Below are 17,230 nucleotides of genomic sequence, written 5' to 3'. Positions count from 1 at the left end.
ATGTGATGAGATCAGCACATTTGGTGGCTATGGCCGAATTTAGGCCAAGGAGTGTTTTTCGTGCAAAACTAATGCTTGGAATGGATTCAGAATCATGAAAACCCCTAGTTTGACATGTCACATGCTACTTAAAGTATGATGACATTCGGAAAATGTTGCCTTATATTGGTCGTCTATGGATTGGTATTTGGTATACAAAAATGGCCATAACTTTTTTTTCGCGATGCTTCTGGCAGAGCAGACCACTCATTCTGTGGACCTTAATGACCAAGTGAATAGAAAAAACACAAATAAAAAGCCTGTGGCTCCCCGGCTATGCCAGTGCCACCCACAATGCAACGCATTTGTAACATTACGTCTTTGACATGACACCGGCAATCCCTCAGTGAAAACTTTCACTTAAAAGTAAAAGTCTATTTTCATTTAGCCAGTTCAAATGTATAACTTTATAAACTAAAAATAGCTGTAGATCTATAAGCTCTAGATCTACACGCTCACAATGAGTTACCACACAACGCATTGTGAGCTTGTGGATCTATTTTCAAATGGCCGAAATATATTACACTATATATAACTAGTGTGTTTTGTAATAATAATAAAAACACAAAAAAGTAACTATTAACTAAAGTTTACATTGCAGTGGATTAAAAGTACAACATTTCATTCAAGTATTTGAAATTGAAAATACCGAATAAAGTAATTTTTAAAAGAAAGATGACGCGGGAGAAGAACTTGGTCTACATTCGCACTTTATTCCTAACACTTACTGGTTCAGCTTTGTTCCCCTTTTCCCCGGTCCCCAAAACAACAGGCACACAGATAGCGATGAGTAAGGGAACAGTACAGAACACTTTAAAGAACCCACACACTTCTGTTTATCTTTATCAACTCAACAGAGCAAGAGAGAGCGAGAGAGTGCCTTGAGGTCAAAAACAGCATAGGCTACTGGAACCATACTTTAAAACAAAAAAGAAGACCCATGAAACAGATTCAACGGATAATAAACTTACTTCACAAAGCAGTGTTTTTCTTTTTTGTTTGTTCGAAAGGCTATGTAAAAGAGAACTTTCGTTGGGTGTGTGTGTGTGTGTGTGTGTGTGTGTGTGTGTGTGTGTGTTTGATATGCATCGGGCCAAATGTCGCCCTTTGTTTTATTTTAATGTGGGAGTTTTTGACATGAAGAAAAGTAAGTCAGTGTGAGGAGATACAGTGGAGCTCTTTGGTTTTAACTATTGAGGTTTACTTTTTTTCCCCTTCGGTAAAATCTATTTTCTTTGCCATCCTCTTGATCAACCTTTGGATTTAAGCTGCATTGTAGAAAAAATAGAAAGGAAAACTTTTATTTTATTCTCCCCAAATAAATAAAGTATAATATTAATATAGGGCAAATAAAATCCACTGATATTCTCTCTTTGTTTTCCCCTCCCCCACTTTTATCCATTTGTGATTCAGTGCGGCGTTCAGACAGTAATGTTTTTGTGTTCCCAAGGCCAACGTAAAGCATCTCTCATGTTTGCTGTTTTGACTTTGAAAAATGAAGGATCAGTTGTCCGTATGTGTAGAAGAAGTAAACATTCACAGCCACAGAATACTACAGAAGGAGACTGTCACAGCGTCTTTGTTTGAGGAGGCTCTTCTCAGAGGCTCTCCTCGGGACAGTCTTTCGGTATTGACAAGTGGTGAAAATAGTGTCCCTATCAAGAATCCTGAACATTATATACACATGAGACACTGTGTGTTGTGTTGTGTTTGTATGTGTAGTGTCTCACTGTGGTGGCTTTAGCTTTGGTATCATTCTTGGTGCACCACAGATAAACTCTACACAGGCACACATACAGAACTGTTGCACCGTTGTCGGACGGCAGATGCTCATCGAAAAACAAAAACAAAACACAGGCTTGTAACAGGTTTCACAGGACCAAGGGTCATGAAACTCACTCAGCCAATACATAAAATAAAAGAGTTACATATTTTTTTTGTCAAACAACAGTAGTTATTCAGTACACACACACACTCCTCCCTCCAAAATATTTCTATATCCACAGTAACACCTCAAAAGTCCTCACAACAGCGTCGTAAAAAAAAAGGAGGAACACAGTACAGAGGAGAGGAAAGGAGTGATAGTGTATTCTGAGGTTAAAGCCTTATAAACAACCGGTTCTTAAAAGTGTTAGACAAGAACTTCTTTGTCGTACTGGACTAGTCCATCATACTAACTCGTCAGGGCCACTTGTTGTACTGGACTAGTCCATCATACTAACTCGTCAGGGCCACTTTCAAATCCCGCACTCCTGAGTACAGACAGGTCACATCTTTGTTTCTTTTAAATCATCATCATCATCATTATTATTAAAGCTTGAAAGTCTATTTGGTTTGTCATCAGAGGTATGAGTAAAGGCCTCCATCTGGAGTGAGACAGAGCGAATCAGAGAGGTTGAGAGAGCCAAGTAGGGAAATGTGAATGGAGTAAATTAGCTGGCTACAAATGAAAGATTTTCATGCTAAATAATAAATGGGTTGGAATGGTGGTTAAAACCGCTAAAACATATATTTAGTTGACTGAGGTCCCCCAGTGGTCTACACTAGGCCCCCCATACCTTTTACCCATCTGACCATATTAAATATCTTCGATGAAAAAAGATTTACAATCTCACTTTGTGGTGCATTGTGAGCTTGTAGATATACTTTTATTTTCAAAATGTGGGTTTGCTTAATGAGAAATAAACCTTAGCTAGGTCAGAGTAAAAATAAATATGTTTAAGTGTGATTTACCTGCATGGCATACCAGTCTAAATGTATGGTTGCGTGTGTGTTGCTGGACCTCAGAATAATAAGTGCCAGCAAGGAAGAAAACGGCCACAAAGATCCTGCAAGTCACAGGAATGGATATAATTAATAGCTTTCACTGATTGATAATTCACTTAACGTAATTTGATTCCACCTACATTATGAATTATGAAATTATTTAGTACTGTGCCACCGACGTCTGTTCCATAATTAAATAAACACTTTTGTATGACTCATACTCTCGCATAGGTTTTGCTGATATGAAAGTAAATCTCACTCCAGGGTATTATCGAGGTTATTCCACAGTACATATATCTGAAGATGTTTTAGGGTATAAATAGACACGTTAACAATAATTAACCACTAGGCCCCCTCTACAAAAAAAGACAATCTCCAGCGTGTACAGCTGCTATTTTGGCTGAATGTTTTCCCCCAGAATAGGTACGATGTGGTTCTGGTTAATGTGGTTAAAATAGATTCCCCCCCCCCCCCCCCCATTCCCTTTCCCCATGATCTTGTCTCTCTCTCTCTCCCATTACAACAGTCACTTGGTTTGGTTTTGGTTTGGAACATTTGGTTTGGCATCTTCAACTCTTTTTTCATCTCAAGAACACCCCTCTATGCAGATACAAGCCTTCAAAGCAACACCCCCCCCCCCCACACACTATATTAGAAAAAGATCCAAAAAACTTTAAATACAATCCAATAAATACATAAATTAAATCAATAAATTAACAGGGCAAAAAGAGAACAAGTTGATCAAATACAAATAATCAGGAGTTTTTCTTTTCATCCGCTCCGGGACAAAAAGCATACACCTCCCTTTTACAATAAATACAAATATTTTTTTGTTTTTTGTTTCCCCAACAAAGAACCTGTGAGAGATAAGAGTTTTCTTTTGTTGTTTAAAGCTTTTGGTTGTAAAATCAAGTCACATTGATCAATCGTCACCAAAGGATAACATCCCAGCCTTATGATACATGAGCAACAAGTCAAGAGCAGTCGGACAAAAGCCACTTTTCACCCTTCCCTACAAACTCTATAGAACTAACGTATACATTCTCTCTACAAATGGACGCCAACTGCCTTTACCGCCGTTGGACGTCCGCCCTCCCCCTCCCCGTATCAACTTTGCCTTCCTTATTCTGAGCCCACTGACAGTACAGACAGTAGTAGGTCTCCATTTAGCCGAGCACGGCGTCTCTCATGCCGTTACTTTCCTATGACACAAAGAGATGTGTTGTGTATGCAATGGTTTGGTTTAAATGCAAGAGAGGGACCTGCACACATGCGGACGGCATGTACGCCTGTATGCATGTACACACACACACACACACACACACACACACACACACACACACACACACACACACACACACACACACACACACACACACACACACACACACACACACACACGGTTTGGTCTTTCTATTTGGTATGGTTGTACAGTATGTTTAAAAAGGTTTTGCTTTTGGTATTCAATTTTGGTTTTATAGTTTTCTTCTTCTCTTTTTCACTACATTCGCTATCAAACAAAAACAAAAAAAAATATTGTGGAAGCTACAGTTTCACAGTTATTTCCAACCGTAACGTAAAGCGCAAACATAAAAACCCAGAGCACAACCAAAGGGACAAAAGAGTATATCAAAATAGGCGATACATGACCCACCCGCAACCCCCCCCCCCCCCCCCCCTCATTCCCTGACACCCAGAATCAACAACCCATATCCAACCACCACACAATAAAATAGAAAGCAATGATACAAATGTATACAGCATAACAGACTATGGAAAGCAAAACAAAAAACTAAACAAAATATATATTCTATTCTTAAATTCAGTTCATTGAGGTTATTCCATGTTATCCAGGAAAAAAGAAAGCAATGCGAATAAAGCTCGAGGCCACAGATGGAGACAGAGAGCGAGGCACGAGAGACAGAAATCCTGTTCGTCTGCATGAGGAACACAATCACAGTTGAAACCATGTAAACCCTTTGTACTTCGTTCCCCAGGGAGAGGAAAAGACATCTGATCTACAACCTCAAAACGCAAGCTTGTAAGATTTGCCAATGATGATATGCCTATGAATAGGGATGCTATAGGGTTCAAGTGGTTCAGAACAAACTAACAGGCCGAGGAGGCTTTATCCCTCCCCACGTTTCTCTCTCTCTCTCGCTCTCTACACACCCTCGCCACCCGTAGCTCCTCTTTTCCTCGTCTTTGTTCACGCGTTGGTATTTTTGGTTTTTTTCAGGTTCAGTTCGTTCACTCATACATAGCTAATAATAATAGTAGTAATAGTAGGTTTTGGTTTTGTTTACTTTTTGGTTTCTTTTCTTTTTGGTCCGCCCAACAAGCACTCCTCCTCCTCCTCCTCCTCTTCATCTTCCTCCGTTTCCCCTGCAGCTTTCAATGCCTTTGGCTCCTCCTCCTCCCACTTCTCCGTCCTGAGGGCTGAGTCCTCGTCTCCTCCTCCTCCTCTTCCTCTCTTCTAGTCTTCTTTTTTGGCCCATAGATCAAATCTTTGGAGGCAATGGAGAGGCGCAGGTGGGATGGAAGGTCGGTAGGGCAGGTGATTTTGCGGGGCAGTTAAAAAATTAAATCAAAAGGTGTGTGTATGTGTGTAGTTCCAACAATTTTTCTTCCCCTCTTTTTTTTGGTCTGGATTCATCGTAAAGCTCTGCAGTGTTTGTTTTGTCTCTTGAACAGAGCTGAGGACACCAGTCCCCTTGGCTGCTACTGTAACAGAGATTCAGCATGCTGTGTGGATGTACAATATCACACTTTGGTATGGAGACAGACTGACTGACTGACTGATGCAGTACAGTGGTTTAAAGCAGGCTGTAAAATGCAGAAAATGTCTATGCAGACAATGTTGAAGAAACGCATAATGAGAGAGAATACATAAAAAGTGTGTGCATGAACACAGGCAGTGAAGGTACGTGTGTGCTACTACCACTCAGATCATGAACATGATAATGTGAATTCCTTTGAGTTAGTTGATGACACTGATAATCAATATAAAGATGTAATGTAGATATATGGAGAGATGAATGCCAGGAAATGTTTATATGTAATCTATAAATACAGAAAGTTATTCATTCTGTACCACCTTTGGTGTGGCCCTCACCACAGCAAAGGGTCGCCATGCAACTCCTTGGGTCCAAACGATTGCAAGGAGTTGCATGGCAACCCTTTGGTGTGGTTTGGGCCATTGAATTCCATGCGTTAATTGGGACGACGTGGTTCAACGTACAACAGGACATATCACACTGCTGGGACAACGCTAAAGCCGCCTCAACCCTTTGGTGTGGTTAGGGCTTAATGGTTCCATCGTTCCAAAGAAGTATGGTTCTTCTGTAACAAAAGCTGAAATGGTTTGTTTGATCCACGAATAGTGGAGAAGAAATGAAGTGGAGAAGTTGATTGACAACTAGTATGACTCTAGCTGAATAGTCCTGATGGTGTTAACCCCACCCATCTGGTGTATGAAGACATTTTAAATAAATGGCACAAACCACTGTGCAAAAGCTATTACATCAATGTTAGTGTCCAACCAATAGCAAAACATTAAGATCCATCTGTGTTTGGTATGAAAGGTCACAAAATATGCCACGTATAAACAATATAAAAATATATGTCTAGTCAATGAACACGTGAGGGTGAAATGGTAGATGACTGTGAAGTGGTACTATGAACTGATCACGGACACGATCAGATATTTAAGTCTTTGTGAACTAAAGCTTTTCTTTCCATTAGTTTTCTTAGTTTTTGGTTTTCAGTTTTTGGTATTTGGAGATTTTGGTATGCTTGTCACCTTTGTGTGTGTGTGTGTGTGTGTGTGTGTGTGTGTGTGTGTGTGTGTGTGTGTTTGTTTGTTTGTTTGAGAGTCACTCCCACCTCTATTTGGTTATTTATTTATGTAAATAAAAAAGAAAAAAAATACGTTATTTCCATTCGACTTTTGCCACCCAGTTTTTGGGGGTCTTGATCTACTCATTTCAGCCATCAAACGCAAACTGTCCACCCTCGCCAAAAGTTTTCACAAAAAAAAACGTTTTTAGTATCCTCTGCCCAGCAAAAAGCGTTCCACTGCCACCTCTCCAGCTGTATAGATAGATCAGTATTATTTGGTTTCAAATACCCCCCTCCTCCATTCTCCTGTTCTCTCCATCCTTTCCATCTTCCCTCCATTCTCTCTTTCTCCACCTCTCTCTTTCCTCCCCAACATTTGTCTGTATGTATTTTTGGCTTCGGTAGACGTCAGCGGGGGGGGGGGAGAGGGAGAAAGAACAGAGAGCGATGACGATGGATCCGACAGAGAGATGGCTTTGGTTGAAAGGCGAGGTTGTATAAATAACTATTTAAAGCTCCTCCCTCATTCTCGCCGTCCTCCTCTCCTCTGATAGGGTAATGCTGGCTGTCAGTCGGGGCGTCACTCGGCCATGGCCCCTTCTAGGGGCGGTGGCGAGGAGGCGCCTTCGCTGTAGGAGCAGAAGGAGGCGGGGCTTGAGCACGGAGAGTCTTCGGGGCAGGAGGTGGGGCTCATGAGGTCACTGGCGGCGGCGGGAGGATGCTGCGGCGGCGGGGACCGGGGCGGCGGCCTCAGGCCACACCCACCGACGCTGCTGCTGCTGACCATTCCCATGGCGGAAGGGGAGGCGCCCGCGGCCATGGAGTGGAGGGCGGGGTGGTTGAGGAAGAGGGAGGCACGGAGGGAGGAGGCGGACCCGGCTCCGCCCAGAAGCATGTGAGCGCTCTCAAGGCTGGAGATAGGCAGCTGCCCACCACTTGCTGCCAAGGCTGATTCATGGTGGAGGGAGGACGGGAAAGGATTGGAAAGGGAGGGAGAAAGACAGGTAGAAAGGAGAAAAGAAAGGAAAGGAAAGGGGAGGACATTGGGATGCGGGTGGAGGAGATAAGTTCTCTATCATTAGAAATACGACATTTCACCTTAAGTTCTGTTGGAACAGCAACAGACAATGTAACATTGTGGAAAGGAAACATTATTTGGTTATGAATTCATCAAACTGAAAATGAGTTTTCCTGGAGGAAGAAGATGAGCGAGACTGAATGTAATGAGACTACGGGTGTAACGACCGTGTGTCGTGATGCATATCGCATGGCTGTTCAAATGCATGGTTTAATGGAGTCAGCATGCAGGCGTATTAAAAGCCACACACACACACACACACACACACACACACACACACACACACACACACACACACACACACACACACACACAACATGCACTATTAATGTGGATTAAAATGAACTGATGGAATTGAATTGAGTGAGATGTACTTAAGATGTAAATAATAATAAGACCCCAAAACCCCCTTTTTTAAGTCAAAGAAGAAGGTTTCCCACACGAGCACTGAAATTCTACTGCTGAGCTAAGAGGTACAGTAAGAGTAAAGCATGCTTGGCCAGGGGAGATATTAGGTTGTTGAGCTTCAAAGGAGTAGTTCACCCCACCTCTACAAATGGACGCCAACTGCCTTTACCGCCGTTGGACGTCCACTCGTCTGCCAATCAATTGATACTCAGGAATGCGACAAAAAATAAAAAATAAAATCCATGAATGCAAGGCTTCATGGGGTGTGTGTGATTGATAGAAAATAAGTAATCATTTTGGGTGACCTACTTCTTCTAGGCAATACCTCTTGTCGACCAGTCGTGGTCCTACCCCACCTCTCTCTCTCTCCCGGTGGTTATCCAACCTCTCTCTCTCCCAGTGGCGCTCCAAGCCAACAAGGCACATGACTGAAATCCTTTTAAAATAGACACACTCTCCTGGTGTCGTTCTCTAACAGAGTCACAGCGTGTGCAGACGGTGCTAAGTGCTAACACCTGCATTTTCCATAATGTGCTGTATCCTTCTCCTCAGCTCATGGCCTAGAGGAGGACGGCATGGCCAGGGCAACTGGAGGACAGATGCTGGGCTAAATCGGCAGCAAAGGCGCCCTATATGTTAGGATTCAAAGCGGAGATTCGCAACGCCGTTTGCAATGCTTGAATTTTGTATTGATTTTGCAAGCAGAGCACCTCGGTTAAAAAGACAATTTTGGGTGGCCGCTGCCATTTAGCCCATGGGACACTGAGTGGAAGGTGAGAGGAGGTAATTGCTTGTTGATATGCTGCGTGAGGCCCTGCTCAACGGGTTTTTGCTGTACAAGTTCACTCTGATTTCTAAGCTTTGCCATGGGGCGGACTCACTGCCACGTTGTGAGGAAGTCAGACCACTGTATGAGAATCAAATTGAATCTCTCACCATACTGAGCAATTTCCAGAGTGTGTGCTGGAAATCCCTAACAGAGTGAGTTTGTTGAGGTGCCGTCGGCCACCGCAGTCCGAGGCTTTGCCAGGAAATTCATTTCAGATAGAATGGAAGCGGCGTGAAAAAGAGACGGCTGACTCATCTTGTGAAATGGAGGCTTTAAGCCCAGTTTATACTTTGTCGCACGACAGTGTCGCGCGCCAACGATAGCCGATCTACAAGCTCGCTGCGCTTTATGAGCTTGTACATCTGCTATTTTCGGGCCGCTCTGCCGTCGTACGATGTAGCATATATTTGGCATTAAACATTTGAGGGGAGTGAATGTGTCTGCATGCAGATCTACACACATGCACACCACACACCTTGCATGGTGGCCAGGGGATTGCTGCCCATAAGGGCCTGGGTCATCCCTGTGCTTACTCCCATCATTGTGTTCCTGAAATGTGTGTATGGACCGCAAATCACACATACACACACACACACACACACACACACACACACACACACACACACACACACACACACACACGCGTGCACACACACACACACCACATTTGCGCATAATGAAGGAATAGAGAAGCAATCAGGTTAAACGAGGCAATAAAATCTCATTAAACAAAAAGCCCCAAGGTATCTGCCCGCTAATCTCATGCACGGTATACACGGTACACGTTGTACTTTACCAGATCAGTATCTGACATTCTATAAAGTTGAGCTCATGTCTGTGCTTGCACGCGTTTTCTTTTTTCTGAGTGTTTCCTCATGCAAGGGAAACTGAATTTGCTGCGAAACTGGCAGCATATATAGGTTTTGAACTTTTGACATAACATCAAAGGGCCCATACCATGAATTCCCCACTGCATCAGCATGCAAATATTGGCCAGCTAGACAACTCGAACTCTGAGAGGTTTTCAAAGTTCAACTGTCAGAGCCTTACAAAGCAGTTCAACTGTCAGAGCAGTAAGGTCCTTACAAAGCAGTTCAACTGTCAGAGCAGTAAGGTTCTTACAAAGCAGTTCAACTGTCAGAGCAGTAAGGTCTTTACAAAGCAGTTCAACTGTCAGAGCAGTAAAGTCCTTACAAAGCAGTGCAACTGTCAGAGCAGTAAGGTCCTTACAAAGCAGGGGCATTAGTTTTTACAACGTGTTGTTTGTGTCCTGAATACCATACATCCACATGGAACGTGAGTATTACGCAGCAATAAGGTAATTAAAAACGAAAAGGATCGAGTATCAAGCATCAACTATATCAATACCTAGACACATTTTCAAATTATTTACACTCCTGGTGTGTAGTAGAGACCTTCAGAGTTGGCAAATGGAGAAGAGGGTTGGTATTATTGCTAGGTGTGTTAGAAGTGTGTGTGTGTGTGTGTGTGTGTGTGTGTGTGTGTGTGTGTGTGCGTGTGTGTGTGTGTGTGTGTGTGTGTTTGCTACAGTATTTCTGCTTTATTCTAGGAACGCACAAAGTAGGCATTTAAATGTACTGGTAGCTGAAAACGAACGTTACATACGTAACTATGGTTCTATGAATCCTGAATGACCGCCGAGACGGTGCTTAAAGCACTGAATATTCCCCTGCACATTATGCGCAAAGGGGAATATTCAGTGCTTTAAGCAGCGCCTCTGGCGGTTAGCAAGGATGAAAATGGAACTCCCCAGGACCACCGTGGACACTCACCCAGTGTTGAGCCCGTGTTGGACCGCCAGGCTGTGAGGGGCGGGGCTGGCTGTGCTGTGAGGGGGCGGAGTCACAGAGGAGGAGGCGGATCCTGCCGCGGCCGAGACTACAGGAGTCAGAAGACAGGTTGCCGAGGGAGACAGACTGGCGACTGAGAGAAGGGGAGAGAGAGAAAAAGAAAGAGAGAGGGAAAGAGCATGAGAAGTGGAGTGAGTCAATGTATTAAAATTCAGTGCTGTAAAGCATGTTTTGTATCTGATGCCATTTTATCAACCATTTCACTGAAGGTTTCACTAGGGGATAGCAAAATGTTGCTGTAATTTGCTGGATGAGATAAAACTTGATTAATAATTGGCAATTCCGTACATACATGACTAGAAAACCCCAAAATCCGTATGTGAAGTTGCCCGAGGGCCAAGGCTCCAAAAACAGTCAGCGATGCTTTTTGGTGGTTTTTATTGCTCAAAACCTCCAGCTCCAGTGTAGATATTCACAAAAGAAAAATCAAACAGCAAAAATACTGGCCAAAATACAAAACAAAGAACTCAAAAATACTTAATGTACAACGTAGGAAAAAGGAAAAATAACAAACGACACTATAGGCTATGCCCATGACATGGGCCCCAGCAGCTCTCTCACAGGGCTGTCAGCATGATGCCTGCCCCAGCATAACTGACTAGCTCTGCCTGCAGTCTCCTCTTTATAGGAGAGGATCCTACCACCCACAGCGAAGCAATTAAATATAAACAGTAGATCTACAAGCTCACAGCTATCAGCTGAACCTGAATAGGCAACCCCACACCTAGATGTTCTATTTTAGATTATACATCATATGGGGTTACATTCATTTCCCCCGATAATAGACATACTTTACACTTGACATTGTGGAACACCCCTACTCCTCAACAGTACTTGGCACCTTCCCCCCTTCTTAAAGTGCCAGCACTGGAAAGGCCATACAAACACTGAGGTTGCAATAAACACAGGTTAATAAAAGGAATGTTTTCCCTTTGTGTATCATTTCATTTGTACATCCTGTAAATGCATACATCAACAGTATTGACATTATATGATTATATGGACCTGTCTGCCCCACTACCCACAGTCTGTGTGGTGTGTGCGTGCGTGCAATGTCCTTAATCAGTGTGTGTGTGTGTGTGTATAGGGCACGGGCTTCCCCGTGACACCGTACATATTACATATTACACTGTTTTGACGCGACGTCTTGGCTTTCACTAGTAGTGCATGTACGGAATTGCCAATCCGTGTTATTTCAACGTGTTTGGATGAGATCGGGTTGATATTACGATTCTGTGCTATTGGGTTACAACTCGGAGGGGCCGAGTCATCTCAATCGAACTTCGCAATGATCGGCACAGCAACTGACATTGTACAAATGGAACCAAATGGATCCTTGCAGAACTGTTTGGTTCCATTTGTAGCCTACCCTCTGAGAGTATTTTACCGTGTAGGTGTTGTAGGCTATACTGGGGCCCTGACATAACAATTGTATGTATCATTGAAATATATATATTTTTAGAATGACTACCATATGCCATATTGTTTATATATTACAAAGATATCACGACATCACAATACTTAATTGTTATCAACAGTTGCCCAAGACCTATTCTAAACATTAACAATTCAAATTTGTGCTAATGATGCTCACCTGTTGTGCTGAGGCTGGTGGTAACCTGGGACAGGCCCTGACTGGACATCTGAATTGAGAGAGAGAGACAGTCAGAGAGACGCACAGATTAGTCTCTCGAGACAGACTGTTGACTTGTGTCAAAGAGTGCGCTGTTTTTTTGCAGATGGATTCTCAGATTGCGCATAGACAGACAGCAGGAGAGATGCAAACATACAGAAACATTAGTTATTATCAGCGGCACGTACCCCATTCGTACAACAGCCAGCAGTTAACGATAAATTGTCCCACACCACAAATAGCCCATCTACAAGCTCACTGTTTGTACATCAGCGATTTTCGGCACGGGGCACATGTGTTAGCACCGTACCATGTGTGGGCTGTAGCAGGTGGTTTTGTGCATGATGACCGGCGGGGTCTGGCTGGGCAGTGGCGGGGTGGAACTGCTGGACGGGTTGATGCGCTTCTCCTTCTGCCGGCGGTTGCAGAACCAGACGCGGATCACCTCCTTCTCCATGTTGAGCTGCTCCGCCATCATCAGGATCTCCTCCGAGGTAGGCTTTTGGTTCTGGAGAGACAGCCATGAGAAAATCTCTATAAGATACATGAGCTGGACAAGCAGACAGACAGGCCTGGTCTGTCTATCTACCTACCTGGTCACCAGGTAGGTAGATAGACAGAGATGGTTTGGTAGATAGAAGGCTTGTTAATGTTACATTGATGAAGTGGGGTAGATAGGTTTATTAATGTTACATGGATGAAGTTGCGCTCTAAGGCCACGCGGACGTTGGTCTCGATGCTGGTGCGTTTCTTCCTGCGTCGCCCGGGCAACCCATCGAAGCCCATCATGGGGGAGGAGAGAGATGAGGGGCTTGGCAGCATGCTGTCGACAGCCATGGTCTCTGAGAGAGGCAGAGAGAAACAGAGAGATGAGGGGCTTGGCAGCATGCTGTCGACAGCCATGGTCTCTGAGAGAGGCAGAGAGAAACAGAGCGGGTGATATGCAAACATGTCTCTGTTGTATACTTTTATTGTGTAGTCATGATGTCCTATTCTTTCCTGTTTCGCCTAGTGTTACCTGTCTTGTCTCACCTTCCTATGATTACTCATTAGTCACCCGTCGATCCCTGTGTTGATTGTCTTTGAGTTTCACCTGAAACTAGTTAGTCCTGACTCCTTTGTCTATTTAAACCCTCAGTTCCTTACTGTAGGTTCCCTGCCAGATCTTGGTGTTCAGTAGCCATGTTCTGCTAGTGTTTTCAGTGTACTGCTGCGTTTATTCTTATGTTCCTGTTTTAGGAGAATAAATCACTGTGCATTTGACCTGATATGCCTCTTGACTGTCTGTTCTGCAATTCGGTCCCAGATCCCGAGTCACACCGTTACAAAACAGTGACTTTGCAGATCCTGGGTAAACAGTGGTTTTGATACATTGCTGTGTCCCAGTCTTAGAAAACCTTGTGAGTGTTCTAGGCGGTCTCCAGCTAAATGAATGATAGCTATAGGAACCAAGACCCCTACACTATGAGTCACTTACGGGTCTATTTGGTTCCATTTCTGCATTCTAGGGCCGGGCTGCACTGGGGATGGAATTGGTGCAGAATTGCCCTGCTCTGTTCGCGGATCGGAGTCCGTGGGCATCCGCAACGGTACACTGCCACTATAATCAATGGAACACGACTACACCGAACACAGGTGTGGTGTGCAGGTTGTGCATAACTCCGCGGCCGGCCCGTGAATCTTTTTTGCTATTTCTTTCCCGTGTGTCCATGGGGGTTTCGCAGCCCTTCACCTTGCCTTAGAGGAAAATAACAGTAAATACAGAACTCCCCACGGGACGGATGAATTGGTGGTGCAGCCAGCTAGACGCTTCCGTTTCAGTCTACCCGCGGTACGGTTCCGTTCTGTCCCCAGTGTAGACTTACATTTGCAGTCCCAGAGATACAGATGTTGTGGCCATATTTCATAGCGTACTGGTTGTCCTTGACATTTTGAGAATGGCTGCGCTATGCCATCATGGCAGCTATTCAAAAGTGCTCACCTGCATCGCTTAGCCACTTCTCCAGCAGTGGTTTGAGCTTGCACATGTTCTTGAAGCTGAGGTTGAGGGCCTCGAAGCGAGAGATGGTGGTCTGGCTGAAGTCGTTGCCGTACAGTTTGCCCATCGCCATGCCCACATCCCCCTGGCAGGAGCACACACACATGGTCAGAGACTTAACTGGTTACAAATGTGTGGATTACAAATAGTGAATACAAGCACATTATAATTATTTGCTATTGTTGTTATTGCTGCTACAATGTTGATGAATCAAAACAAAAAAATATTACTCTTGAACGTATTGTTTTACTTCCCTACTCTGGGGCAAACATTTGATCACACCACGTCGCAACACATGTGTTCTGAGCTTGTACACTGGCTATTATCAGTGAAAATATGTGGTGTACAGGGACCAAAGGAGGAGGCTTGGCATTGTTAGGGAATCACGGTTGTAGAGTTAAAGTGGTTATAATAACCTCCCAGTCTCACCTGCGTGAGTTCAAGTGGTTATAATAACCTCCCAGTCTCACCTGCGTGAGTTCAAGTGGTTATAATAACCTCCCAGTCTCACCTGCGTGAAGCCCAGCTTGATGCGTCTCTGTTTGAAGGTGCGCGCAAATTGCTCCAGCTCCTCCAGATCGCTGGGCTCCTCGCCCAAGTGACCCCCGTGACCTCCAGGCGTTAGGCCAGAGGCACTGCCGGAGGCCGAGGCGCCTCCACCAGAGGCTACGGCTACGCTGCTGCTGCCCCCGGTGGAGACGATGGCGCCGCTGCCGCCCCCGCCGCTGCTACCGCTGCCGCCACCAAGTGCTACGTCACAACTCTTCTCCCTCTGTAATGACCACACACAGTCACCATATTGAAGCTAGAATGAATAAATGAGACACACGACATGGAGTTGGTGGGGGGTTATATTCAAAGCACTGACATGTTGATTTTAACAAAACTATGCAGGACAACATATTTCACAGTACCATTGGAAAACCAGTCAGATTGAAAAAGGTTCCACTGCCTGAATGTAACTTGAGTCACATAACTTGAGAATGCCAAGCATTGCGAAGTCACCTTCAGAGTTATGTATAACTCTGAACACACCTTTTCTGAGTTTTTTAGCACTCCATGAGCAAAGGTTCTGCGTCTATTCCTTTAGCACTCCATGAGCAAAGGCTCTGCGTCTATTCCTTTAGCACTCCATGAGCAAAGGTTCTGCGTCTATTCCTTTGAATATACTTTTTTTTCTCAGGAGTGCTTCAGGACTAACCTGACTCTGCCAGATCGCGGCAGTATTGAGTTCACAGGTTCGCTCCTCCAAACTGCATCTAGTCTCTCTCATATCAAGGCGAAACGATGAACCTGAAGCAGCAGCGGGACATAAATCTGATATCTCCATAATGATTTCGAGTTGTAGTCCTGTTAGGTTGTGTTTACATTTGTGGCACTGCTTCACTACGTCACCAGTCTCACGTTGATCCCGCCTTTAGCGGGCGCATACGGCCGCGTATCGCTCCATTCAGCATTTGATCGGAGTTCATCGTCTCTGCCCGAGAGAGACCAGATGGGAGCAGGAACTCACTACTGCCACCATCTGGTGGAGTCAGGTTATTTCAGGACTTTGTTAAAAGGCTAAAATGTAGATGAAAAGACACACATGCCAGACATATATAGGCCTGTCATAATTATTATATTATTAACTGATCGCAATTATTTGAACTAATCACAATTTAATTTTGCATAATTTTTAGAATTGTTTCAATTCATCTGTATAACAGAAATGATTAGTCATTTAGGGCAAAACAATCTTAAAAATGTTGAGGTATGTTTGTTCATATATTTTCAAAATAGCAGATCTACAAGATTGAAGATTGCTGCTATTTTCACTATTTATTAATTATTCTTTTTTATATTCTCTTTTGCGGTGGAAAACTAGTAGCGGTGGTTGCGGTGGTTAACTAACTACTACTAAACGTTTATATTGTTTGTGCTTTTCTCAGACTCGATACCGCTGGAAAAGAGTGTCTCACCACCAGCGTTCAATGCCAAAAACACAACTCAATTATTAATCACAATTATTTGTATGGCAATTAATCATCAACTAAAATATCACAACCGTGGCAGGCTGGCAGGCAGCCCGATGCCATATATTGCTCAAATATGAATTTTGAGTAGATCAGATGGCAGTGAGAAAGCTCAGGGAAACTAATGAATCTGACCCTGCGTTCCTCGCGGGACTCCAGTAATTCCACACAGGCCATGCACGCCATCTGGAGCCATGCAGCTCATTTACATCAACCGTCTCTGTGCATCAAATACATTATGTTATGTATGACATGACTTCATCAATGCCTAATGGAAGATCTATAACTGTGGCCTGGGCCTGTGAGGAGGAATCCATGCATCCTTTTATCACATGTAAAAGAGCTGAGAGGAGAGCTGAACGCTTTCGCTGGGAGGTGAATGTATTAGCAAAGAATCAAAGTCCCTCATTGGATTCAGGCGACACTACCGATTATGAATCAGATGGACTACTAAGGCATATATGTTGAATCCAGTGAATGAGACATGCCCGAACCTCTGCCAAATTGACAGGGTGCGTTATTGACTTTGGAATAGGATTCAGGGGAGAGAGGTGGCTGTTTTGGGTTGCGGGTGCTGGAATGAAACACTTATACTGCATAGGCTACGAGCCATAATGTAACTCATTTGTAAAATGGCAGCATACTGAAATGACATATCATTGCCGTCAGGCAGAAAACCTTGTATTTCCATATTTCCATATACTTTTTATGTG

The 17,230-nt window shown here is 43.9% G+C and overlaps 1 protein-coding gene across 1 annotated transcript in view; it reads right to left on the bottom strand.

Moving 5' to 3' along the window:
• Positions 1-7,225: 7,225 nt before the first annotated feature.
• Positions 7,226-17,230, bottom strand: part of pou2f2a (POU class 2 homeobox 2a) — a gene marked incomplete at both ends in the record, with an annotated part of 68,468 nt that continues 58,463 nt past the window's right edge. The window contains 8 exons of the mRNA XM_080786845.1: positions 7,226-7,593; positions 9,436-9,509; positions 10,754-10,904; positions 12,426-12,474; positions 12,775-12,972; positions 13,158-13,306; positions 14,446-14,587; positions 15,014-15,274. Of these exons, the coding sequence (XP_080642971.1) occupies positions 7,226-7,593; positions 9,436-9,509; positions 10,754-10,904; positions 12,426-12,474; positions 12,775-12,972; positions 13,158-13,306; positions 14,446-14,587; positions 15,014-15,274 (1,392 nt within the window). The remainder of the gene's footprint in view (positions 7,594-9,435; positions 9,510-10,753; positions 10,905-12,425; positions 12,475-12,774; positions 12,973-13,157; positions 13,307-14,445; positions 14,588-15,013; positions 15,275-17,230) is intronic.

This window comes from Protomyctophum bolini, assembly GCF_963924005.1.
Source record: "Protomyctophum bolini genome assembly, chromosome: 17".
Classification (NCBI taxonomy): Eukaryota; Metazoa; Chordata; class Actinopteri; order Myctophiformes; family Myctophidae; genus Protomyctophum; species Protomyctophum bolini.
The sequence above is the reverse complement of the archived record's forward strand: the minus strand, read 5'-3'. Positions and strand labels throughout refer to the sequence as shown.